The 26754-nt window shown below is 45.3% G+C and overlaps 1 protein-coding gene across 5 annotated transcripts in view; it reads left to right on the top strand.

Moving 5' to 3' along the window:
• The window catches only part of ccdc14 (coiled-coil domain containing 14), a 104890-nt gene extending 80385 nt beyond the window's left edge, over window positions 1-24505 (top strand). For 3 of the 5 annotated variants that reach the window (XM_072475581.1, XM_072475574.1, XM_072475602.1), the window contains 3 exons: window positions 342-560; window positions 3732-3864; window positions 23236-24505. In XM_072475581.1, the coding sequence (XP_072331682.1) occupies window positions 342-560; window positions 3732-3864; window positions 23236-24211 (1328 nt within the window). In that variant the 3' untranslated portion in view covers window positions 24212-24505. The remainder of the gene's footprint in view (window positions 1-341; window positions 561-3731; window positions 3865-23235) is intronic. The other 2 variants (XM_072475594.1, XM_072475587.1) reach the window with 2 other exon arrangements.
• The last annotated feature ends 2249 nt before the right edge of the window (window positions 24506-26754 follow it).

Below are 26754 nucleotides of genomic sequence, written 5' to 3'. Positions count from 1 at the left end.
CTACCCGATCGTGATTCATGCTTCCGGTCGAATCTTCTCCGGCAAAGCGGAGAATCCAGACCAAGATGTTGAAATGGGAGAACAATAAATTGAAACAATACAATATAAAATAGGGTACAGCATGTAAGGATATTATTTTTAATTTGATTGAACCTAATGCATGTTCCATTGCTTGATCTTAATGTGTACTAAAGTTCTTTGAAAGTAGTCGTTTGCATTCAGTAGAAAAGAAAATTGAACAGGGGTATGAAATGGCTGCTGATTCTCTGCTCTCCATTTTGCTGTACTGCCAAAGACCAATTTCACTCCTTTGTCTTTGGATTTGTTCATATTTTTTTCAGTGTTCTCCTTGCAGTCCATGAATATGACGTTGCAGGCCCAGTTGAGGGAGTCTCTGAAAGGGCTTGAGACTTTGCAAAAAAAAAATGAAGAGTTGCTGAATGTGATAGATAAACAGAGAGAGGGCAACAAGCAACTACTCCGATTGGTACAGGGGAAAGAAAAAGATCTGTTCCAGAAGAGTCAACAGTGTGAGATGGACACAACTCGAGTCAAAATGGGTAGGTCAGAAACATTTTCTTAATTTTGTTTTAAAGAGTTCTGTGGGCAGGATTCTCTGGTTCAGAAACTTGGGCGCGATTCTCCGACCCCCCCGCCGGGTCGGAGAATCGCCGGGGGCTGGCGTGAATACCGCCCCCGCCGGTTGCCGAATTCTCCGGCACCGGATATTCGGCGGGGGCGGGAATCGCGCCGGTTGGCGGGCCCCCCCCCTCCCGCGATTCTCCAGCCCGGATGGGCCAAAGTCCCGCCGCTAAAATGCCTGTTCCACCGGCGTAGATTAAACCACCTACCTTACCGGCGGGATAAGGCGGCGCGGGCGGGCTCCGGGGTCCTGGGGAGGGCGCGGGGCGATCTGGCCCCGGGGGGTGCCCCCACGGTGGCCTGGCCCGCGATTAGTAAGGGGAGGTCGTGCCTGACAAACCTGTTAGAGTTCTTTGAAGAGATAACAAATAGGTTAGACCAAGGAGAGCCAATGGATGTTATCTATCTTGACTTCCAAAAGGCCTTTGATAAGGTGCCTCACGGAGACTGCTGAGTAAAATAAGGGCCCATGGTATTCGAGGCAAGGTACTAACATGGATTGACGATTGGCTGTCAGGCAGAAGGCAGAGAGTTGGGATAAAAGGTTCTTTTTCGGAATGGCAACCGGTGACGAGTGGTGTCCCGTAGTGTTCAGTGTTGGGGCCACAGCTGTTCTCTTTATATATTAACGATCTAGATGACGGGACTGAGGGCATTCTGGCTAAGTTTGCTGATGATACAAAGATAGGTGGAGGGGCAGGTAGTATGGAGGAGGTGGGGAGGCTGCAGAAAGATTTAGACAGTTTAGGAGAGTGGTCTAAGAAATGGCTGATGAAATTCAACGTGGGCAAGTGCGAGGTCTTGCACTTTGGAAAAAAGAATAGAGGCGTGGACTATTTTCTAAACGGTGACAAAATTCATAATGCTGAAGTGCAAAGGGACTTGGGAGTCCTAGTCCAGGATTCTCTAAAGGTAAACTTGCAGGTTGAGTCCGTAATTAAGAAAGCAAATGCAATGTTGTCATTCATCTCAAGAGGCTTGGAATATAAAAGCAGGGATGTACTTCTGAAGCTTTATAAAGCATTAGTTAGGCCCCATTTAGAATACTGTGAGCGATTTTGGGCCCCACACCTCAGGAAGGACATACTGGCACTGGAGTGGGTCCAGCGGAGATTCACACGGATGATCCCAGGAATGGTAGGCCTAACATACGATGAACGTCTGACGATCCTGGGATTATATTCATTGGAGTTTAGGAGGTTGAGGGGAGATCTAATAGAAACTTACAAGATAACGAATGGCTTAGATAGGGTGGATGTAGGGAAGTTGTTTCCATTAGCAGGGGAGACTAGGACCCGGGGGCACAGCCTTAGAATAAAAGGGAGTCACTTTAGAACAGAGATAAGGAGAAATTTCTTCAGCCAGAGAGTGGTGGGTCTGTGGAATTCATTGCCACAGAGGGCGGTGGAGGCCAGGACGTTGAGTGTCTTTTAAGACAGAAATTGATAAATTCTTGATTTCTCGAGGAATTAAGGGCTATGGAGAGAAAGCGGGTAAATAGAGTTGAAATCAGCCATGATTGAATGGTGGAGTGGACTCGATGGGCCGAATGGCCTTCCGCTCCTATATCTTATGGTCTTATGGGGCCCACCGATCCGCCGACTGGCCTGTGCCGTGGGGGCACTCTTTCCCTTCCGCCTTCGCCACGGTCTCCACCATGGCGGAGGCGGAAGAGACTCCCTCCACTGCGCATGAATGCTGTCAGCGGCCGCTAACGCTCCCGCGCATGCACCGCCCGGAGATGTCATTTCCGCGCCAGCTGGCGGGGCACCAAAGGCCTTTTCTGCCAGCTGGCGGGGCGGAAATCTGTCCAGCGCCGGCCTAGCCCCTTAAGGTTGGGGCTCGGCCCCCAAAGATGCCGAGCATTCCGCACCTTTGGGGCGGCGCGATGCCCAACTGATTTGCGCCGTTTCGGGCGCCAGTCGGCGGACATTGCGCCGATACCGGAGAGTTTTGCCCCTGAAGTGCCCCCGCTAGTGGAGAATTGGGACACATGTAGCAGCGAACACACCGGTTTCCCTGCACTCTGGTCTCGGGCCGCCATTTTGAACAAACATCCCGATCCCAACAGCCCCCCCCCACCACCACAACGCAAATCTTGAACCCTGCACTGATCAACCCCAACCCCTCATCAAGGAGGGCATCTTCCCTCTTCACCCCACCCCAACACTACGCCACACACGCATGAGGGTGACCAGGCCCCCTGGCATTGCTAATGGTGCACTGGCACCCTGGCTCTAACACCCAAACCTGGCACGCTGGACCCCGAGGGGGTTAAGGAGGGTAGCCCACTGCTCGTGCTCTTCGCCTGCAACCAGGCTGCAGAGGGAGGGGCCACCAATGGTATGATGGTTGGGTGGGCACGGGCTGTGGATAGGAGGTTGTTCCCGGGACCCCGCCCCCTGGATGTGGGGTCTCACGTTTAGACTGCCCCTTCCAACCCTGGGCAACCTGAAGATCAGTCTTGGCGTGGTGATCTCTGGCACCCCTCTGTTCAAAACCATCACCCTTATCTGACCCGTTTAATCTTTGAAGTTTCCTTCTCACTCTGAACTGTTTAGCCTGACAGCTGATGAGCAGATCAGATCAGTTCAGTTCATTGAAGATACATGCCGGGAAGACTTTCCTTTTCTTCACATACACTCTCTCAGCCATATTCATTGTCTGAGCCGTCCTAGAAAGCCTACAACCTGTTCCAAAGTCTTGAATTTCTGGAGATCATTTGAAATCCCTCTGGGCCCAGCACGCCAGGACTGCACTCATCAGTACCAAAGTCCACTCGGTGGAATTCCCGTTGTGGGAGCGGAGCATAATGGAGGTGAGGAGATTCGGGCATCCAGCTGTCTGCATTTTCCGGCTGACTCGGGGTGGTAAACCCGTTTGGGTGGCAGGGTGGGACAGGAGAACTGAGAATGGGGTGCTCTTCTCCTCCCTATCCCCATCCCTCCCCAGAACCAATTCCATTTTTGGGCAAACAGGGGATTCTCCGCCCGATCGGAATTCCCGATCTCAGCAGTGGGGGGCAAAGAATCTGCCCTGTGACTGTTACCAGAAATGATGCATCTTAACTGATTCTACTGCTCCTATAGAAGTAGGTGAAGCCTTGACAAAAATGAGAAACATTCAACTGAAATTAGAGGCATCTGAGAAGGAGAATCAAATTTTGGAAATAACACTTCGGCAACGCGATGCAGAAGTGAACAGATTGCGAGAGCTAACCAGGTAATACAGACTGAAGATTTTGTAAATTCTGAGACTGATAATTTTCCATTTGTTTCTTTACATAATTTGTATTTGTGATTTTAATCTGCAATTTTCACCTTGTGTATTTTAAAATATAGGCTGGAGACAGACCAGTGAATCAGATTTGTGCCTTTTGTGGTGGCATTTGGTTTTGAATCTATTAGCCGTAACGGCTGAGATTATCCATGAAGGCCCCACCTTCTCAATATTGCCCCTCACCTGGGTGTGGTGACCCTCAGGTTAAATCACCACCAGTCGGCTGTCTCTCAAAAGGGGAGAGTAGATGTCGGTCCTCTGGGACTATGGCGACTTTCCGACTGATGAAATGAAAACTTCCTTTATTGATCATAGACATACATAGAAACATACATAGAAGCAGGAGGGACCATTTGGCCCCTCATGACACCATTCATTATGATGGAATCAAATTCAATACCCTGATTCCGCCTCCTCCCCCCCCCCCCCCCCCCTCCGCCCCCAAAAGCTATATTTAATTCCTTCTTGAAATCACAAAGTTTTGGCCTCAACGAATTTGTGGTGGTGAATTCCACAGATTCACCACTCCCTGGGTGAAGAAATTGTCCTCACCTCAGTCCTAAAAGGTTTATCCCTTATCCTTAAACTATGACCTAGTTCTGGACTTCCCCACCATCAGGAACATTCTTTCTGAATCAACCCTGTCTAATCCTGTTAGAATTGTATAAGTGCCTGTGAGAAACCCTCTCACTCTTCTAAACTCCAATGAACATAATCCTAACCGATTTAGTGGGCAGGATTCTCCGGCCACGCCCACCCGGTGATGGGAGAATCCCGCCCGAGGTCAATGGACTTTTCCATTGTCCGCGTCTTGCCCGTGGCTTTCTTGCAGCAGCAGGGCAGACCAATCCAACCCAGTGTCATCTCATATTACAGTCCGCCATCCCAGGAATCAGTTTGGTAAACCTTCGCTGCACTCCTCCTCCATAGCAAGAACATCCTTCCTTAGATAAGGAGACCAAAGCTGCACACAATACTCCAGGTGTGGCCTCATGAATGTCCTATATAATTGTAGTAAAACATCCCTATTCTTGTACTCAAATGCTCTCGCTATGAAGGTCAACATACCATTTGCCTTCTTTACTGCTGTAGGGGCATTTTCAGGGACTGAGTATTGAGCTGGCTTTTATATGGGGATCCTCCCTCTTAGTTACGGCTCAGCTAAACACAAAGACCTGTGGAGACATCAACTCTGGTTAATACGGCTTTATTTTCCAAGCTTGGTCAACGTACGAGAGAGATTGGGATAAATGCCAAAAACCACTCTACATCACATTGTTTCAGGTGCAACAGTTATACAATTTCCAAAAATCAGTAGCCCACCCCAGTTGGACTCGACGCAATCCTTGTAGTTGTTGACTTTACCTTGACCAATGAATTTTACCTTGGGCAACATGGTAACTGCAAGATCAGCTCATGATTTAACCCCACCCTGTTCCCTGGCTATCTGTTTTCCAGGATTCTTGTATTACTATTTTTTATTTTTTTATTTTTATTTTTTTTATTTCAGTGAAGTTCCTGCCGATATCATTGTTTGTCTGGGCGCAGGATGTTGAAGCTGGTTCCTCTTTGTACCATGGTTTGTTTAAGCATAGGATGTTGGGGCTATTGATAAGAATTGCTTTTTGAGCTGATTGTATTATTGCTGACCACATTATTTCTGTCTGATTCTGTTTGTCTTAAGAATGTGGGCAAGTTAGCTAGCTTAATTCCCATCATACATTGTGGCCATCATACATTGTTACTGCTATGCTCTAAGAATACATGTTCAATGGTTAATAATGATTCCCGGGTATACTTTCTATGATTAGTCTCAATCCTCAATAAACTAACTTATGTAGAGCTATTCTAATGTTATCCTAGCTATCCAGATTTAAGGGGTCTTATTTCAGAGCGCCCCCCACTTCAACTGCCTGCTGTATCTCCGCTCTTACTTTCAGTGACTGATGCACGAGGACACCAAGGTCTCGCTGAGTATCCACCTCCCTCAATTTACACACATTCAAATAATAATTTGCCTTCCTATTTTTGCTTCCAAAGTAGATAACCCCCCATTTATCCGCATTATCTGCCATGGATATGCTTAGCGTTTGTTAAAAGGTCCTAAATGACATTTATTTGAGCAATACCATTGGAATTCCTTCCAGATATGAATATGCTGCACAGCTGTTTATAAACAATAATTTGCATTAAACTTGCAATCTTAGGTAGTATGGTCATTAGGATAGCTGGTATAAAATGTAGAAATATTCCATGCAATCAGGGATAATCTCTCAATACTTAAGCATACTATAGAGACAAGAAGAGTTATTTTTACTGCACTAAGTCTGCTTACCATCTTTAAATGGCAACAGTACCATTTGCTTCCTAGCAACTGTTCCTTAGTAACAACTCTACCGCCAGTAAACAAGAAATTTAAATAATGCTAAAAAGGCAGTCCTACTGTAACATCCCCACAGATGTTTTTGCTGCTTTTAAAATGTGCCATGTCCTTGATATGACTACGGGATGAAAGAATTTGATTTGTTAAGTGGTTGCCTCATTTTGATTTTTTAAAAACTTTTGTATTGATATTTTTCATTCCCATATAAGCTTATGAATCTGTTGCGCTGTTTAATTTTATGGTGCTTGTGGGAGAAATACATTGGTACATTAATGCCTTTTGGCTTGGTTTGGTCTGCTTCCAGCAGTAAAAAACAATTTGATCTTCATCTCATCTCTGGGGTACAGTCTTTCTGGGGATTGAGAGAGGAAGAGATTCCAGCTTGGTAGTAGTCAGATTCAGATTGTTGTCCTTGCCTATCTGACTGTGTCACATTTGTGATTTACATTTTTCCCACGAGAGCTGATTGAGACCCAAAAATGGACCCCAGTCTACTTGCTGTTTCTCTGGTTCCATGCAGGTCATTTATTTAGGTTGGGATTTGTCTTGCAAGTGCTCCAGCCACAGCTTTATTGTAGGAGGACTGTACCACTGTAGGTGGCAATGAGCACAATGCAGGCTGCATGGTGTCTCCCTATCCAGTGGGCAGATTAAGCAGGCTTGGTTCTATGGAATTGAGAGGCATGTTCATAGTCTTTATGGTCTCTTGGACTATCATCCAAGTTGCTGAATATAGAAGCATGACAAACAAGTGTAGGACTTTTTCACATCTCTAAGTGAGATCCAGTATGGTTAGGTGAAATGTTCAAAGCCGTGAGATTTAATAGTTTTTTAAAAAAAATTCTCTCTCTCGTTCCTTCCCTGCTGTCCAACAAACTCTGGAACATTGATCCTCCATATATACCAATTTTCCTACTTCAAACATACAGTTTACAGATAAGATTCAAATGTTCCCAAGAATAACTTGCAGGTAGCTTATTTATCTAAATTCCACTTCATATTAAGTATAATTAATCTCTTCCCATATTTATTAAACTAATTGCTAAAGTTATGCTATTATCGATCATGGTCAATGCTGTCCTAGTTATTTCCATGTGGATTATGATCGGAGGTCTGAAGCGGAGCATAGCCATTCTTCGTGCTCATAGGCATGCCACTGTTTTCCTGTGATCATTAGATAGCTTTCTGTTATATTGCTCAGTTTAATTGTTAACTCATAACTTTCCAACATGTTCAACAGTGATATGTCTGCCAGGTGTGCTTTAGAGTGAAGAAACATTTTGCTCATAATGGAATCTGAAATATTATTGAAGTGTTGGTCATGTGTAAGGAGGTGGAATTTATCGACTAGCTGGTGTCAGATTGTAATCTGGCCTTGGTAGAGTTGACCTTGTCTGGCAATCGTTTTCTCATGCTCAGGTTTTGAATCCATTTTAAAGTATACCTGGATGTTCTCCATTTTGCAAGATTGAGGAGATGGTTAAATAGACCCAAAGGGATCTTCAGAGAGATGTAATTCTTCCTCCAAGGTGAAGTCAGAGTGATAAAGGGTTGTTTGTGCACCGTTGATGTTTCCTAAATGTCTGATAAGAGTCGATCACAATGTTTGGCTCCTCTTTTGCTGAGAAGCCAAAGATGAGGTCACAATACCTTGGATCTTGGCTGTCCAGGACAAGTGACTGAAGTTTGGGAGACTGGGGTTGCCACTGCCCCTTTTGTTTTGGAAGTTTATGATGTTTTCTTGCCCTCCTTCCTGTTCAGATAGATGAACAATAACAATTTTTCTTGTTATGATTTTTAATATAAAACATTGCAGAATGCCTCAGAGATGAAAATGCCACTGATGAGAAACAAGGTGATTAAATGGGCATTTTGTGGTTTTATAAAAAGGAAGAAAGGCAACAAGGTTAGAAAAGTTTTATAAGGTGGGGGGGGGGGGGGTGAGAGACCCCCAGTTAGGATAGTCACGTGGAACGTGAGGGGGTTGGGAGGCCCAGTCAAGAGGTCAAGGGTGCTTGCGCATCAGAAAAGTTTGAAGACCGATGTAGCAATGCTGCAGGAGACTCATCCGAGGTTGAAAGATCAAGTGAGACTTTAAAAGGGCTGGGTTAGTCGGGTGTTTTACTCTGGATTTGATGGAAGGCCCGAGGGGTAGCGGTAATGGTCAGCAAAAGTGTACGGTTCCAGATGGAGAAGATGGTTGCAGATCAGGGGGGTAGGTATGTGATTGTGACAGGGGCGCTAGAGGGGAGGCTAGTGGCACTGGTAAGTATATATGGTCCCAATTGGGACGATGTGGGATTCGCGAAGAAGGTGTGTGAGGCCAGCCCCGACTTGGACACACACAAACTGATAGTGTGGGGGGGGGGGGGGGTCCGGAACTTGGTGCGAGAGCCAAGATTGGACTGGTCTCGGCCGCACTCACTGGTCCCGTCTGGGGCGGGGGGTGAAGGCACTGGCTGGGCTAATGATGGAAATGGGAGGGGTGGACCCTTGGAAGTTTCTGCAGCCGAGGTAGCTGGAATACTCGTTTTTCTCAGCAGTCCATAAGGTGTACCCGCGGATCGATTTTTTCATGGTGGGGAAGGCGCTGCTAGCTGGGTTCAAGGGTCGGAGTACTTGGCAATTGCAATATCAAATCATGCTCCGCATTGAGTGGATATGGTACTGGAGAATGAGGTGGTACAGAGACCAGGGTGGAAGTTAGATGTGGGACTGTTGGGGGAACCGAGGGTTCTGTGACAAAATTGAAAAAGTACTCGAGGAATATGTAGGTTTTAACTGCATGGGGTAGGTGTCGAAGGCGGTTGTCTGGGAGGCTTTAAAGGGGTGCGGTGATCTTGTTCAAGGCTAAGCTAGACAAAGAGAGATTGGAGCGTCAGAGGTAATAGATGAGATGCTGGAGGTAGATAGTAGGTATGCAGAAGATGGGGACCCAGTGAAGTTGGAAAAGAGGAAGAAACTCCAGGTGAGGTTTGACCGACTATCTACCAGGAAGGCAGTACGCCAATTGAGGCGAGCTAGGGGTGCAGTTTATGAACATGGAGAGAAGAATGTTGGCGGGTTAGTTCCAGAGGGAGGCTGCGGCAAGGGAAATTGTACAGGTGCGGGACAGGGCAGGGAAGTTGGTGGTAACTCCAGATCAGATTAACAAGGTCTTTAAGGAATTCTATGAGAGGTTGCACAGGTCAGAGCCACCTGGGGAGGCCGGGAGATGCAGGAATTTCTAGATGGGCTGGAGTACCCGAGGGTAGGCAAGGGGGACAGGGCTACATTAGAAGGGCGATAGTGGAGCAGGAGTGGTATACAGAGCACACCTCACAAGGGCGAGCATGAGCCGGCTCTTTTGAGGGGGTAGAAGAATTGGGTGAACGTTGCGGAGCGGCCCCGCGAATCACGTTCATGTGTTTTGGTCCTGTCCAAAACTGGAGGATTACTGGAAGGAGGTTTTTAGGGTAATCTCTAAAGTGGTGCATGTGAAACTGGACTCGGGCCCTCGGGAGGCCATATTTGGGGTGACGGACCAGCCGGGGTTGGAAACGGGTGTGGAGGCAAATGTTGTAGCCTTCGCCTCGTTAATGCCCGAATGTGAATTCTGTTAGGGTGGAGATAAATCTCTCCACATTGTGCCCTGGAGTGGCGGGGAGGGTCCTGCTGGAATTCTTGACTCTTGAGAAGATCAAATTTGAACTGAGGGGGAGGATGGGGGGGGTTCTACAATTCATGGGCGTTATTCATTGTGCACTTTAGAGAATTGGATTACATCAAACATTAGGGGGGGCGCTGGAAGGGTTGGGGGGAAGGGGATTGTATGTGTTAATGGTGACTATGGGTGATTTCTGATCCCTTTTTGTCATTTGGTTATGTTAACATGCGGACTAATATTTGGGGGTTTGGTGGGAGGATGGGATCATTGTTATTGATGTGGGGATTGACATAGCATTCGTTACTGATTGTTAATTATTGCTGGGTATAAATTTGGGAGAAAATGAGAAAAAGGAGAATAAAAATATATATTTTTTAAATTAGAAAAATTTTGGGCTGACCTTTGAGTGGGGGAACAAGGTGGCCGAACCAAAACTGAAGGAAAAAAAAAAGCTTGGTATTTATATGGAGCTTTTCAAACCTCAGGGCATCAGGTGCTGTCACCCAATTAAGCTTTAAAAAAAAATAGTTACCTGTAGAAAAACCCAGCACCCAATTGGTGCAGAGGAAGGTTCTACAAACAGCAATTGGTCATGAACCATTAATCTGTTTTTAGGCATTGCTGAGAAATAAATGTGAAAATATGAAATCTCAAGCATTTCTTTTAAATTATATCATAGGATCTTGTACACTTACCTGAGATGGCAGACTGGGTCTCTGTTTAACATCTCATCCGAGTCCAGAATTAGCAATATTTGGGGTGTCGGTAGATCCGGGGGCAAAGTGGGTGAGGGAGGCCGATATTCTGGCCTTCTCCTCCCTGGTGGCCCGGAGAAGGATCTTGCTGAGATGGAGGGACTCGGAGCACCCAAAATCAGGAGTGTGGGTCAGCGATATGGTAGAGTTTCTCAGTCTGGAGAAAATCAAGTTTGCTTTAAGAGGATCAATGAAGGGATTCGCCCAGAGTTGGCAGCCGTTCATCGATTTCTTTAACAAAAACTGAACGTCAGCAGTAAGGGGGAAAGGCAAAAAGGGAGGGGGGAGGAAAATAGGAGGCATGGTAATGTTAACTAAGGACAGGGAATTTAGTATACGGGTAATTGGGGATAGGGCGGGAGAAGTGGGGTACGTGGTTTATTGTGTGTTGTTATTTTAGGAGGCATTTTGTGCGTCGACCCCGCGCGGTTTTAGAAATGTCAATATGTTAAATTGTAAAAATTACAAATGCTTCAATGTATTTTTTTTTTTTAAAAAGAGTATAGATTTGATTATTAAGAGTGCTATGCAACAGCACTTGCGTGACAAGTTTTAGCATGAGGGCTAGTTACGTCAGAGTGACTGACGGGTTAGGGCAGCACGGTAGCATTGTGGATAGCACAATTGCTTCACAGCTCCAGGGTTCCATGTTCAATTCCGGCTTGGGTCACTGTCTGTGTGGAGTCTGCACATCCTCCCCGTGTGTGCGTGGGTTTCCTCCGGGTGCTCCGGTTTCCTCCCACAGTCCAAAGATGTGCAGGTTAGGTGGATTGGCCATGATAAATTGCCCTTTGTGTCCAAAATTGCCCTTAGTGTTGGGTGGGGTTACTGGGTTATGGGGATAGGGTGAAGGAGTTGACCTTGGGTAGGGTGCTCTTTCCAAGAGCCAGTGCAGACTCGATGGGCCGAATGGCCTTCTGCACTGTAAATTCTATGATAAAAAAGGTGGCGGGCGTGCATGGTGAATCTGGCGGCATAAAATCACATTGCAATTCTCCTAATGGTGGGTTACTCTACCCGTAGGCAGGGGGTGCAAACTCCATTTGCATCTCGTGAATGCTCATTAAACAGCTGACAACCTCAATCCTGTCAGGCCTTCTAATGTGTCTTGCCAGCGGAAAATTACATTGGCGCCAAACCTAATTGATAAAGACTGGCGTGCATAATACGGCCCTCAGTTCACCAGAGACTTCAAGATGTGTGCAACGCCGACCTGCCATAGTGCTGCGCTGCTCCTGATGAACTGCACAGCTTGGTGTGCAGGACTGTCATACAGTCTGTTGTACAGTTTTCTGTACTTGGGTCTGGCGGGCTCTATTGAGCTGCAAAGGGTATGGTCATGGCCACAGGGGCATCTGCAGCCTGTAGATAGGGAATACATAATACATCTATGAAGCTCTCATGGGGGGGTTTGGCGAGCCCCTTTACGTGATGGTGCACACACCCTCCAAATGGGGTGGGTATATGACTACATGAGGCATGGGCGCAAGGAGGGCAGGTGGGAAGGTTGTCAATGTCCACCATTACCATTACAGGATCCAGTATTAGTGGAGGAGACTGGAGAATAACAAGTGGCATCTGACTTGCAGATTGTGAAGCTGCAGGTAAATCGGAGCCACGTGGACAGGGAGGGAGGTTTAAACTCCATCTCAACGCTCATGTAAAATGGAGTCTTCCAAAATTGAAAGTAAGATGGGTTCTGTCTGGGAGGGGTATGATGAAGTGTGGGAGGACTGCAAAGTGTGGGAAGATTCCTTCTTGCGACACATACTCATTTGTTGGTACCGCTACAGTGGACAGGGTCACGGTCAATTACACAGGACTCCGCCAGTTGTCCAGGAAGCAAGAGCAAGGCAGTTCCCTAATTTAGTGCTTTGAAAGGGATCGATAAAACTCAATAGGCTCAAGTCAAATTTTGGAAAGTTTCATAATGGAAGACAGAAATGCAGCCTTGCGGAGTGAAGGGGGCACAGCTGCATCAATTCTACCATCCGACCAGTGAAGAGGAGTAACCGGTTTAGTGAGGTAATTCACAAGTCCCCCACACCCCACCACCACTCCAGGGCTCCAGATGTAACACCTGTGGAATGGAATGCGGCTAACCTCTTGTATGTGCTAGACTCCCAGGGGTAAGGTAGCATGAGGGACAGTGCAACCAAAGGTACTGAAGCTTAGCTTCCCAACTTCTCCCATAGCTCTCTTGTTCACATCTTTGTGCTCAGCAATCTTTACCCATTATGGGGCGGGATTCTCCGACCCCCCGCCGGGTCGGAGAATCGCTGGGGGCTGGCGTGAATCCCGCCCCCGCCGGTTGCCGAATTCTCCGGCACCGGATATTCGGCGGGGGCGGGAATCGCGCCGCGCCAGTTGGCGGGTCCCCCCCGGCGATTCTCCGGTCCGGATGGGCCGAAGTCCCACTGCTGGAATGCCTATCCCGCCGGCGTGGATTAAACCACCTCTCTTACCGGCGGGACAAGGCGGCGCGGGCGGGCTCTGGGATCCTGGTGGGGGGTTGCGGGGCGATCTGGCCCCGGGGGGTGCACCCATGGTGGCCTGGCCCGCGATCGGGGCCCACCGATCCGCGGGCGGGCCTGTGCCGTGGGGGCACTCTTTTCCTTCCGCCTTCGCCATGGTCTCCACCATGGCGGAGGCGGAAGAGACCCCCTCCACTGCGCATGCGCGGGGATGTCGTGAGCGGCTGCTGACGCTCCCGCGCATGCGCCGCCCGGCAAAGTCATTTCCGCGCCAGCTGGCGGGGCACCAAAGGCCTTTCCCGCCAGCTGGCGGGGTGGAAATCAGGCCGGCGCGGGCCTAGCCCCTCAAGGTTAGGGCTCGGCCGCTCAAGATGCGGAGGATTCCGCACTTTTGGGGCGGCGCAATGCCAGACTGATTCGCGCCGTTTTTGGCGCCGGTCGGCGGACATCGCGCCGATTGCGGAGAATTCCGCCCCTGGTCTTCAATACCCTTTTCAGAGAGGAGACAAATGTGGGAATAGATCCACGGGTCCATGTAGCTTGAGGTAGGAGGTGAAGGAGGGAAAAGCATCCACGTGCTCAACTTCAGCAGGAGGCAGTGCATGTGGGACAAGGCCAGAGGAGCATGAATATCAAGAGGAGGCTAAGGAACAAAGACCCAGACGGCAGAGCTGATGGCGTAGCAAAATTGTTATTAGACTAGTAATCCAGAGACCCAGGGTAATGCTCTGGAGGCCTGGGTTCAAATCCCAGGGTAGCCACAGCGGCACAGTGGGTAGCAATGCTGCATCACAGCTCCAGGGTCCCAGGTTCAATTCCAGTCTTGGGTGACTGTCTGTGTGGAGATGGCACTTTTTCCCCGTTTCTGCTTGAGTTTCCTCCGGGTGCTCCGGTTTCCTCCGACTGTCCAGAGATGGATTGGCCATTGTAGAAAAAGTTAGGTGGTGTTACTGGGTTACGGGGATAGGGTGGAGACGTGGGCTTAGTAGAGTGCTCTTTCTAAGGGCCAGTGCAGACCCGATGGGCCGAATGGCCTCCTTCTGCACTGTAGATTCTATGATTCTATGACTGTTTACGCCAAGGGCCTATCGTCCACAAGTCTCCTTTCTACAAGTGAGTGATAGACGGTTCAGTGTAAGGTTGTGATTATCCAGAGATCTGGTCAGAAAAACCTGACACCACGTGGGTTTGGAGGCTTCCCCCTGCCAGGTGACGGCAGCACTCAATTTCTTTGCCTCTGGGTCTTTTCAGGGAGCAACTGGGGACCTGTGCGGTATTTTACAATCAGCAACTCGTAGGTATATTAAGGATGGGATCAAAGCCCTTTTTGGGAGGGCCCACAACTATGTGAACTTTGTTGTTGACCAGAATAGCCAGGCTCAGAGATGCAAGGGCTTCACACCTATACTTCGGTTCCCAAGAGTGCAGGGAGCAATAGACGGCACCCACATGGCTATACAGGCTCCCTGGCAGCAGCTCTTGAAATGCATCAACTGCAAGGGCTTCCATTCTGTCAATGTGCATTTGATGTACGATCATTGAAAGCACATTGCATGGTTCCCTGCAGCCTCATTTGCTCCCAGGTGCCTCGGATCTTCAGGGGCCAGAAGGTCTGCTGGGATGGTTGCTGGTAGGATGAGGACTACCCACCTAAACAGTGGCTCCTGACTGGTGCGTCGCCCTCAGACTCCAGCCAAGGATACATATAACACTGCTCATGCCACCACATGCTTCCTCATGGAGCAGACCATTGGACTGGTGAAGATGTGATTCAGATGCCTGGACTACTTTGAAAGCAGGAAGCTGGCTTTGAAAGCAGACCAAGGCAGGCCAGCAGCGCGGTTCAATTCCCGTACCAGCCTCCCTGAACAGGCGCTGGAATGTGGCGACTAGGGACTTTTCACAGTTACTTCATTTGAAGCCTACTTGTGACAATAAGCGATTTTCATTTCATTTCATTTCACTACTTGGGTGACTCTGCAATATGCACTGGAGATATGCACTGGAGAAGATTTGCAGTTTGCTGTGCACTTAACAATCTGGCTATGCAGAAAAGTGAGGCTATGCCAGAGTGTGAACTGGAGGAGGTGAAGCCCTCTGAAGAATAGGTGGTACAGGAAGCCCAGGGGGTGCAGAGGGACAACATGAGCGTCATAGTGGACGGGAAATGTGGAGGCGCGACTGTGATACTCCTAAGAGCTGAAAGACCCCCAAGAGGAGTAAAACTAAGTCCGATCATGAGGAAACATCTCCTCAAGACCTTCAAGTCATTTTGTGACTTCTGAAGGAATAGCCAAACCATTGTTGAGTGGACCGGGTCCTGCATTCACACTTGGGCATTCAGTGCTCACTGCTCACTAGGGTCAGATCTTGGCTGTTGTCATCAATGTCTTGGCTGTGGTCATCAATGACCTGGTAATGTGCTCACACTGTCAACTTAAAGTCCAGCAAGAATTAACAGCAATGTGAGTTGAGACTGGACGTTTCCCGCGCCATGTAAGGATGTAAACACTGCCGTGATGGGGTGCAGACTAACGGCTCTCAACTTAAAGTGCATTTCATGGCTTGGGACACTTAGGAAAACCAGATGCGCAGAGACTCACATATCTAATGAGCCCTCATTAATCATTGCTATCCCTTGTGGACCAATGATTTGAGAACTCGCCCATCATACACTCCGAATAAATAATTACACATATCTCCCTGACAACACACATTGGTATGGTAACGAGTTGCACTGAGTTGCAAATTGGGAATTTTCGACCAGTAAGCCTGATGTCAGTAGTGGGGAAAAGTCTGAAGTCCATTATCAAAGATTTTACAGCAGATTTTTGTAGCCCTCTCTAAGCATAACAGAGACACAGTTGGAACGTAACTAACTTCCACACATAAAATTTAGGCACAGAAATATTAAATTAAGCCCACTTAAAATTATACCATATAGCGAATGTTTACCGATACAAATATAAATCCCTTAAAACTCCTTTGATTTCATAACATCAGTAACATAAGGTGATTAAGTGTAATGCATCCAAGTTTATTGATGATCCAAAGTTCAGTGGAACTGTAAACTGTGAGAAAGACGCAAAAAGGCTGCCAAAGTATTTAGGTGGGATAAGTGAATGAACAAGAATGTGACAAATAAGTACGGTGTGAGGCAATATTAAATGATTTACTTTGATAGGGAAAATAGAATAGCAGAATATTTTTCAACAAATGAGGGACTAGAAAATGTTGGTATTCAGAGGTATCTGTGTGTTCAAGTACATGAGTCACAAAGTTAACATGCGCCTAGGTATTAAAAAGCAATAAGGAAAGCAAATGGTATGTTTGCCACTATTAAAAGGAATTCGCACATAATCAATCTTTACTGCAATTCTATAAGGTTTTGGTTAGACCACACCTGGAATGTCGAGTATTGGTCTCTGTCCCCAAGGGAGAATATATTTGCCTGGGGGGGGGGGGGGGGGGGGGCGGGTGCAATGGATGTTCACCAGATTGATTCCTGGAATTAGAGTATTGTTTAATAGGAAGCGATTTGGTCGACCAGGTCTATATTCCCTTGGGTTTAGAAGAATGAGAAATGATCTCTTAAGCTGCTGGAGCATCACAGTCTCAAAATAAGGGATCAACCATTTAGGACTGAAATGAGGAGAAATTTCTTCAGAGATTTGTGAATATTTGGAGTTCCTACCACAGGACGTATTGTGCTGTGTATAATCAAATCGGAGATCAACAGATTTTTGGATACTAAGGGAATAGGATAGGATAGTGCGAGGTGAGCTGAAATAGAAGATTGGCCATGATCACATTGAATGACAGTGCAGGCCCAAAAGACCAAAAACACAAGTCCTGCCCTAATTCTGATTGTTCTTAAATGCATTTTGACTACACACTAGAAATATGCCAAAATGGTGAGGAATTTCATATCTTTTTAGGTGATGGATACAAACATTCCAACCAAATTCAAATCGTTATTGAATGTGTAGATTCAGTGCTGGATTTTTACATTTTTAATTAGAACACATGCTATTTCTTTCTTTTCATTTGTAACAAGAAGACAACATGTTAATGAACACATATTACTTTCCCTTTAAATATGATGTTTCTTTTTTTTGTTTTATACACCTGGCATGAAGCATTCCATAACTTCAGAATGTAATAAATGTTTAATGTCTATTATTACTGCATATTCCATGATATTTTGAAGTCCTAGATTTCTAATTCCTATTTTTTAATTTAATTTTATTGTCACTTTTTAATTTTGACCACTAGATGGCCCTCATTGACATCCAATAGCTTGAGAAATGCATTTGGATGGGATCATTACTGAAAAGGAGTCTCAAAATTACATTGTTAATTTTAGAATTAAATTACAGATTAAGTGCAAAATATAAGAAATTACTAAAACACAATTACACTGAACACTGATGTAAAATTAACAAACAGTTAATGTTTTAGACTGAATTCACCAGTCTCTAACTGAAGTGTGCGCAAAGCATGAGTCGGAGATTCAGCACTAGATTGGGTTATAGAATTGTAGCTACATCTCCGACCTTCAAAAGCATCTCCCCACGACACGTATGAGATTTGCAAATCTGCTCTCACCTTTGAGAAAATCTGTAGGATTTATTTTTCTGCGCAGAACTGAGCACGAGGTATTTCAAATTAAGGATTTTGTTCATTCTGTAGATTAAGATTGACCTATTCTTGAAAAGTTCCTGAAAAGTATTTTGCTCTTCCACAAATAGCAATTGATGTTCGATCAGTTCATTTTAAATCTGAGATCAATAATTTTTTGTGAACAAAGAGATTGAGGGATATGGTCCTAAGGCAGGTATAATAATACACTTTATTAGTGTCACAAAAAGGCTTACCTTAACATTGCAATGAAGTTAGGCCACAAATCAGCCATGATCTCATTGAATGATAGAGCAGGCTCTAGGGGCTGAATGACCTACTCCTGTTCCTATTATTCCCGGTTCCATTATCTCAGCTCTGGGACATCACTGCAAGGAGTTACAGCTATCTTCAGCTGCTTCGTCAATTACCTTCTCTCCAGAAGGAGTCTATGTTCACTGATGATTGCAGTATTCATCTACATTCATAATTTCTCAAAGAATGAAGTCATTCATGCCCACATGCTGACAAACATCCATGCTTGGGCTGATAAATGGCAAGTAACATTCATACCGTCCAACTGTCTGGCAATGAACACTTTCAACAAGGGAGAGCCTAATTACTTGCCCTTGACATTCAATAGAACTAGCACCATCAATTTTATTTTGCCACCATAAACCTCTTCAGTTTCACGATTGATCTGACCCTCAACTGGATCAACCCATAAATCCATGGCTACGAGAGCAGGTCAGAGATGGTGTGTTGTGCAGTAAGCGATTTGTCTCCTGACTGCTCAAAGCTTCTTCACTCACTCCCAAGGCACAAGTCAGTGTGATGCAATACTCTCCACCTGCCTGGATGGATGCAATCTAACAAAACTTTCTAAGAGGTCAATACCACTCAGTATGATGGGTACATCATCCATTCATTCAGTGAACAGGTTATTGTTGAACAAGTGCCACTTGATAGCACTGTCGACTACTCCTTCCATCACTTTGCTGATGATCGAGAGTGGACTGATGGGGTGGTAATTGACCTGGTTGTATTTGTCCTGCTTTTTGTGGACAGCATATAGTTGGGCACGTCTCCACATTGCTGAGTAGATACCAGTGCTGTAGCTGTATTGGAACAGCTAGGCTAGAAGTGCAGTTATGTCTGGAGCACAAATCTTTCAATACTATTGCTGGAAGGTTGTCAGGGACTATAGCCTTTGCAGTATCCAGTGGCCTCAGCCATATTTTAATATCATGTGAAGGGAATCAAACTGACTGAAGACTCATCTGTGATGCTGGGGAGCTTGGGAGGCGGCCAAGATGGATCATCCAATCAGCACTTTTGGCTGAAGGTTGCAAATGCTTTCGCCTTGTCTTTTGCACTGATATGGTGGGCTCCCCCATCATGAAGGATGGGGATATTTGTGGAGCTTCCTCCTCCAGTTAGCTGTTTACTTGTCCACCATTTTTCACAACAGAATGAGGCAGGACTGTAGAGTTTAGATCTAATCTATCAGTTGTGGGATTCATTAGCTCTTGTCAGCTGTAAGCCGCTTTTCTGTTATGCATACAAGTAGTCTAGTGTTGTAGCTTTGCCCAGTTGACACCTCATTTATAGGTATACCTAATGGTGCTCCTGGCATGCCCTCCTGCACTCATGTAATGAACCAAGATTGATCCGTGGCTTGACGGTAATAGTAGATATGTGGATATGCCGGGTAATGAGGTTAATGGTTCTGGTTGTATACTGCTGCTGCTGATGGCCCTCAGGGATGTCCAATTTTGAGTTGCTAGATCTCTTCAAATCTATCCTATTTAGCATGATGGTAGTGCCATACAACAAAATGGAAGGTATCCTCAATGGATACAGGGACTATGCCGTGGTCAATCCTACCAACAGTGTCGGGGACAGATGCATCAGTAACAGGTAGATTATTGAGGATGAGGTTAAATAGGTGGTTCCCTCACCACCTGCCATCTATTAGCTATGTCTTCCAGGGCTTGGTCAGTAGCGGTGTTACTCAGCCACTCTTGGTGATGGAGTTTGAAGTCCCCACCCAGAGTACATTCTGTTCCCTACTCACCCTCCGTGTTTTCTCCAAGTGCTGTTCAACACGGAGGAGTACTGATTAATTAGTTGTGGGGTGGGTGAATGTGGTAGTGAGCAGGAGGTTTCCATGCCCATGTTTGCCCTGATGCCATAAGACTTTGTGGCCTCCAGAGTTAATGCTGAGAAGTCCCAGGGCAACTTCTTTCTGCCTGAATACCACTAGGCCACCCACTTTGGTAGTTCTGGCTTATCGGTGGGACAGGCCACTCCGAGGGATGGTGATAGCGGTGTCTGGGACACTGTACAGTAATCTTCCGTGAATATGAGGCCGTTGTTGACTACTCTCTGGAGCAGCACTCCTAATTTTGGCACTGGCCCCCAAATGTTAGTAGGGAGGATTTTGCAGGGTCAACAAGTCAAGGTTTGCAGTTGTCGTTTCCAGTGCCGAGGTCGATGCTGGGTGATACATTTGGTTTCATTTCTTTGTTTAGACTTCATAGCAGTTTGATACAACTGAGTGGCTTGCTAGGCCATTTCAGAGTCAGCACATTGCTGTGGGTCTGGTGTCACATGTAGGCCAGTCCAGGTAAGGACAGTAGATTTGTTTTTCTAAAAGACATTAGTGAACCAGATGGGTTTTTATGACAATTGACAATGAATTTGCTGACCTATTATTGAGTCTAGCTTATTTGCTGAATTTAAATTCCAGCAGTTGCCATGGTGGGATTCAAACTCAACTCCCAGGGCATTAACCTGAAACTCTAAATTATTAATCTGGTGACATTACTACTATGCTACCGCCTTCCTATCAGGAGGAAAACTCTCCACCAGTTGGAACAAAGAACAATACAGCACAGGAACAGGCCCTTCGGCCCTCCACGCCTGCGCCAACCATTGTACTGCGCAAACTAAAGCCCTATGCACTTACGGAGTCTGTATCCTTCCATTCCCACCCTATTCATATATTTGTCTAGATGTCCCTTAAATGCAGCTATCATACCTGCTCCCACCACCTCCCCTGGCAGCACGTTCCATATATTTACCAACCTCTGTGCAAAAACAACTTGCTTCGCACATCTGTTCTAAACTTATCCCCACGCACTTTAAACCTATGTCCACTAATACTTGACTCTCCTATCCTAGGAAACAGCATTTGACTATCCACTCTGTCCATGCCACTCATAATCTTGTAGACCTCTATCAGGTCGCCTCTCAACCTCCGTCGTTCCACTATTTAACCTCTCCTCGTAGCTAATGCTCTCCATACCAGGCAGCATCCTAGTAAACCACTTCTGTACCCTTTCCAAAGCATCCTTCTGGTAGTGTTGGGACCAGAATTGTACACAATATTCCAAATGAGGCCTAACTAAGGTCTTGTACAGCTGCAGCATGACTTGTCAATTTTTATATTCAATGCCTGACTGATGAAGGCCAGCATGCCGTATGCCTTCTTGACCCCCTTATCCATATGCATTGCCACTTTCAGTGATTGGTGGACATACACGCCCAAATCTCTCTGCCTGTCAGTACTCGCATGAATTCTACCATTTATTGTGTAATTCCTACATGCATTGGACCTTCCAAAGTGCATTACCTCCCACTTGTCTGGATTAAACTCCATCTGCCATTTCTCCGCCCAAGACTCCAACTAGTTTATATCCTGCTGTATCCTCTGACAATCCTCTTCACTATCCGCAACTCCACCAATTTTTGTGTCATCTGGAGTCATACCTATAACAACTGTAGATGTCGGTGATTGTTGGAGGTCAATCATCTCAGTCCCGGGACATTTCTGCAGGAATTCCTCAGCTGCTCCATTAATGACCTTCCCTCAATCACAAGGTCTGAAGTGGGTATGTTCACTGATAATTGTGACTCCTCAGATACTGAAGCAGTCTATGCCCACATGCACCCAGACCTGGAGAACATTCAGCCTTGGGCTAATGGGTGGTAAATAACATTCATGACAGGCAATGATAATCTCCAACAAGAATGAATCCAACCATCTCTCCCTAACATTCAATGGCATTACCATCAATGAATCCTCCACTGTCCACATCCTTCAGGTTACCATTTTAGGAGCTGAACGGCACCAGCCAAATAAATACTGTGGCTCTCAGAGCAGATCAGAGCCTGGGAATTCTAAAGAGAATAACTTGCCGTCTGACTCCCCAAAGCCATCGACAAGGCATAAGTCAGAAGTTTGATTCAACACTCTCCATTTGTCTGGGTGAATGCAGCTCCAGCAACACTCACAAAGCCCAACATCATCCAAGACAAAGCAGCCCAATTGTTTGGCACGCCGTCCACCACCTTGACAATCTACTCCCTCCACTACCGATGCATAGCAGCAGCAGTATGTACCATCTACAAGAGGCACTACAGCAACTCACCAAGGCTCCTTCAACAGCACCTTCCAAACCTGCAAATCTGCAACCGAGAAGGATAAGGGCAGCAGATGCATGAGAATTTCTCCGGCAAGCTTCCCTCCCAAGCCACACAGCATCCTGACTTTGAAATATATCAATGTTCCTTCAATGTCGCTGGATCAAAATCCTGGAGCTCCCTCCCTAACAGCACTGTGAGTGTACCTACACTACATAGACTGCAGCAATTCAAGAAGGCGGCTCACCATCGTCTTCTCAATGGAGTTCGGGATGGGCAATAAAAATAATGGCCTAGCCAATGGCACCCACGTCCTGTTAAAAGAATAAACAAAAATCCAGCTCTGCATACTGAACCATGACTGCAGTGTGTTCTATCTACAGGACGCACTGAAGCAATTTGCCAAGGATTCTTCGGCAACACTGCCAAAATCCCCCACCTGAGACTGACAAGGGCAGCAGGTGCATGGGAACGGCATCACCTACAAGTTCTTATCCAAGTCATGCTCCATCATGTCTTAGACATATATTGCTATTCCTTTATTGTCATTGGGTCACATGTCCTTGGCATGAAATGCAACATTTGAAGAAAGCCCATTGCCACCTTTTTGTAACAGTGAATGCCAGCTTAGCCAGGGTGACAACATCCTGAGTGTTGCTTTTAAAGCATTTCAGCAACAAGAACAGGATGACCCAACTTCATGGTCATGATTCCAGGCTGTGCCATGATTCCCAGCATACACTCATTTACTTTTTCTCTCTCCCAAAATCCAGTCAACACCGGATCACAATCTATGTAAAAGCCAAAAATGGCTAATAGACCAGAAATTCAAATTTATTTTATCATAACTTGTATCTCTCATTCTGCACCGCCAACGTGCAGGGTATTCCTGTTCCTGAACACAATTTTGGTAACTACTCTATTGATGTAATATTAGTTATTTTCATAAATGTTGGGAAATGTTAACTATTGTCACCAACTGACTATATTGCTTGTTTGTTTTAACAGAAACCTGCAAAGCAGCATGGCAAGACTCCTTTCTGATCTTAGCATAGATTGCATGAAAGCCAAACCCACATCTAGACTTACGAGAAACCTCCTGCAGGAATATGAGAAACAGCTACAGGATGATTCAGGTTTGAGCTCTGTGACTGTTTATCTGAAAAATTTGGATACTAATTCTGAATATGACGCACCAGCTCTGTCATCATGTAAAATATCTGAATCTTTGACCATTCCAGTTCAACCTTATTTCACAACTGCAACCACAGAAAGTAATGGTCTGTCAGCAAAATCTTCACCCACAAGCTTTTCCAGGTACAGTGCACAGTCTGAAAATCATACTGCTAGAGGATATGAGGACTCTAACTTGGATGAAACCACATACATTCCATTAGTTGGCAATGCCTCCAAGCAAGAAAATGAACCTGAAGAAAGGAAGAAATTTGTACAATTGAACACTGGATCAAATAAGTTACACTATAACAATGAAAGTTCAAGTAATGGAATGGTGGTAATGACGTGTATCCCAGATGGGTTAGAAAAAACAGAAACAGCTCTTCCTGAAGAAATATCCAACACACACAAGTTAAAGGAAAAGACTGCAGTAAATGATTATTCATCGAGAATGGCAGTGGCAGAAAATAACCAGATTCATTTAAGATCTTTAGACATAACTGGTCTTGATTTTCCAGGCAACATTACAGCCTTTCCAAAATCCAATTTAAATTTATGTACATCTCTCTCACATCAAAGAAACAGGACACAATTACATAAAGACAAGATTTCACTGGTAGATTCAAGTTTCTCAAGTACTGATTATAGATCTATAAAATCTGGCTGGAGTATGTCATCTATTTCTTCATTTAATTCTCATGATGAGCAAGACTTCAGGAATAGTTTAGCAACCCTCGATGCTAACATTGCAAGACTACAAAAGAGCTTGCATGCGGATCTTGAGATAAATCGATCTCAAAATATTTAATGATAAATTGACTTTTAAAGGGCATCAATTTTTAACATGTTATGATGTGATATAATAGGATTTTATTTTAATACCATGTGCACTGAATTGCCCCATGTGCGTACATTTTTATTTGTTTCTTTCTACGTGTTTTACAATCATGGATATTGCTTTTTTTTGTAATTAGATTTTAATTTAGAAAATAGTTCCTGGTGCTTCTTTACTAGTTGCTGCAATCCAGAAATTTATTTCCGGTGAAATCCCTTAATTTTGTACTTGGATATTGCTAATTATTAAAAAAAAACGACTCCAGTGCATATTCTTTGAGTGTTTGTTTGCATCAGCTCATTTGTGTAGGCCATGGTCATTTCCGTTGAAGGTGTAGGTAACTAACCAGTTTTGAAACATTTGAGCTGCATCAGTATATCACTGCAAGGAAACAATTTTTCTTCTTAATATCTGCATCCCTCGAGTACTGTGCTTGGTTTTGAAACTAATCAAACTGGAGATTAGGCTTACCTTGCCCTACTTGAATGCTTCCAACACAATCTAATTACCTCCTTTTTAACCCCGATACTTTTTTGTAATTGTTAAAATCATCTCGAAGATTTAAGTTACTTTGAGGTGTTGACTGCTGCCATGAGCTACACACTAGCTTATCATATTTTGAAGTTTTAAATTCAAATTCAACTGAAATTGACAAGATGATGGTCATAATTCCTCAAGTAGCAACTGACTTAACTGCGCTAAAATTCTTTCTCACCCGACCTTTCAGGGTGAGGTTCAAACTGAACAGTGAGTGCCCAGCTCCATCGTTGAAGTGTAAAAGAACCGGAGCGAAGGAAAGCATGTCCCCTATTTTACAGCACTAGCTGACATAAAGCAATTGAGTGTAATTATGCCATTGAAAATAACAGGCCAGGGAGAAGATGAGTGTCTAAGGTAAGCGCATGGAATGTGGGGTGTGGGGGTCAGACATGGATAGGAGGCTGGACATCGGAGGGAGTGGTGGTTGGGTCAAACATCAGTAGGTGTTGAAGTTGTGGATGGGCATACCGTGGGGGGTGGTATGCTTATTTTCGAGGTGGGGGATGGTGTCCCATCTGAGGCTCGGTCTGGTTTAAAATAGTTATTCTGAAGTTGGAAGTGCTTTTATTTCTTCTTACTCTTTTAGAGTAGCTATTAGCCTTACTCTGGCAGAACTATGCAAAGTTAGCAACTAAAATCTCACTTCGGATGGTTCGCAGTGCAATTCAAATCCAGTCCAAAGATAGTGCTTCTGGACAATTGCCGGGTAAACCCTTACCTGGGAACTTCTGGGTACCCCCAAAATCTGACACTTGGGAACCAGAAAATATAGGGCCAGCGAGGATATTTTCCTGAATCCTAACTCAAAAGTCCTATGTACAGTGAGTCTGGGCAGACCTAATCCAGCTCCCAGTGGAGATGCACACACCCAGAATTGAAACTACCCCCAGCTTGGCACATGATTGAGAAATGAAAAAGCTGATGCAATGTTTCAGAGCTGAGGCATATTGTTCGAGCAGTGTGCATCTAACCACTGCCATGTTTCACCTTAAAGCAGTTGATAGTTATGATGCTGTACAAAAAAGAGCCACACTTAAATTTGAATTATGGATTAATGAAGAAATAGATTGAATTACATGATAATCCCAAAAGATTGGGAAACCCCAGCATACCATGCAATAAATTAACTAATTCATTCAGTCATTGTAAATTGGTAGCCCAAAATTGAGGAAAATTTGGAGATGCTTGAGTGGTGAGGGAGCATTTAAAAGCAACTGCCCCTTGTTAGCGGCGAGACGCTGAGGTGAGAGTCTGGCGAATCAGACGGTGAGACAGCCAGTAATGGCGAGATTCACGTGGGGGCTCATTTTCAGCACTAAGTGCTATTGAATACAGGTCGCGATCTCGCCAACGTGGTCATCAAGGAACACCCTGCCAAACACGCCCAAAATTACACTTATAAATTTTTCCATTGAATTGCGCCCATAGACTGAATGCCCTTACTCGTCCCTATCTACCTTGTGGTAATCATTGACATAACTGAACCAGCTAGATATCAGCACTTCAAAATACATTTGGATTGTTATCAGAAAGCTATCACAGAGCAATTTTTGGAGGGAAGAGCAACAAACGGACACTAAACCAAAGGAAAGAACAGGTGCGGATGTTTCAAAGATAATAGGAAATTTTAAAGGGAAGTTTTTGAAAGCAGGAGGGGTGGGATTTAAGGAGAATGTCTAGAGGCAGAGAAACGTATGAAAAAGCATCCACTGAGGTTGAAGTATAAAGAATAGTATCAGAAGAGCAGACTATAGTCAGCAGACTAAAGGCCTTGCAATTGAACCTTAGTGTCGGCAACTCTGGTGAAGGTAGTAAGAAAGACCCTAGCAAAAAAATGAAGTGATGCAAGTGCGGAGCTTTGAGCTGGCAAAGATGTAGTCAGCAGCATTCTTGATATATTGGAATTTATGAAGAGGAAGAAGCAGGTAGGGCATAAAGAAGGGAATTTGAGAAATAGCAGAAAGATATGAACTAAA

This window comes from Scyliorhinus torazame, chromosome 2, assembly GCF_047496885.1.
Source record: "Scyliorhinus torazame isolate Kashiwa2021f chromosome 2, sScyTor2.1, whole genome shotgun sequence".
Classification (NCBI taxonomy): domain Eukaryota; kingdom Metazoa; phylum Chordata; class Chondrichthyes; order Carcharhiniformes; family Scyliorhinidae; genus Scyliorhinus; species Scyliorhinus torazame.
The sequence above is the reverse complement of the archived record's forward strand: the minus strand, read 5'-3'. Positions and strand labels throughout refer to the sequence as shown.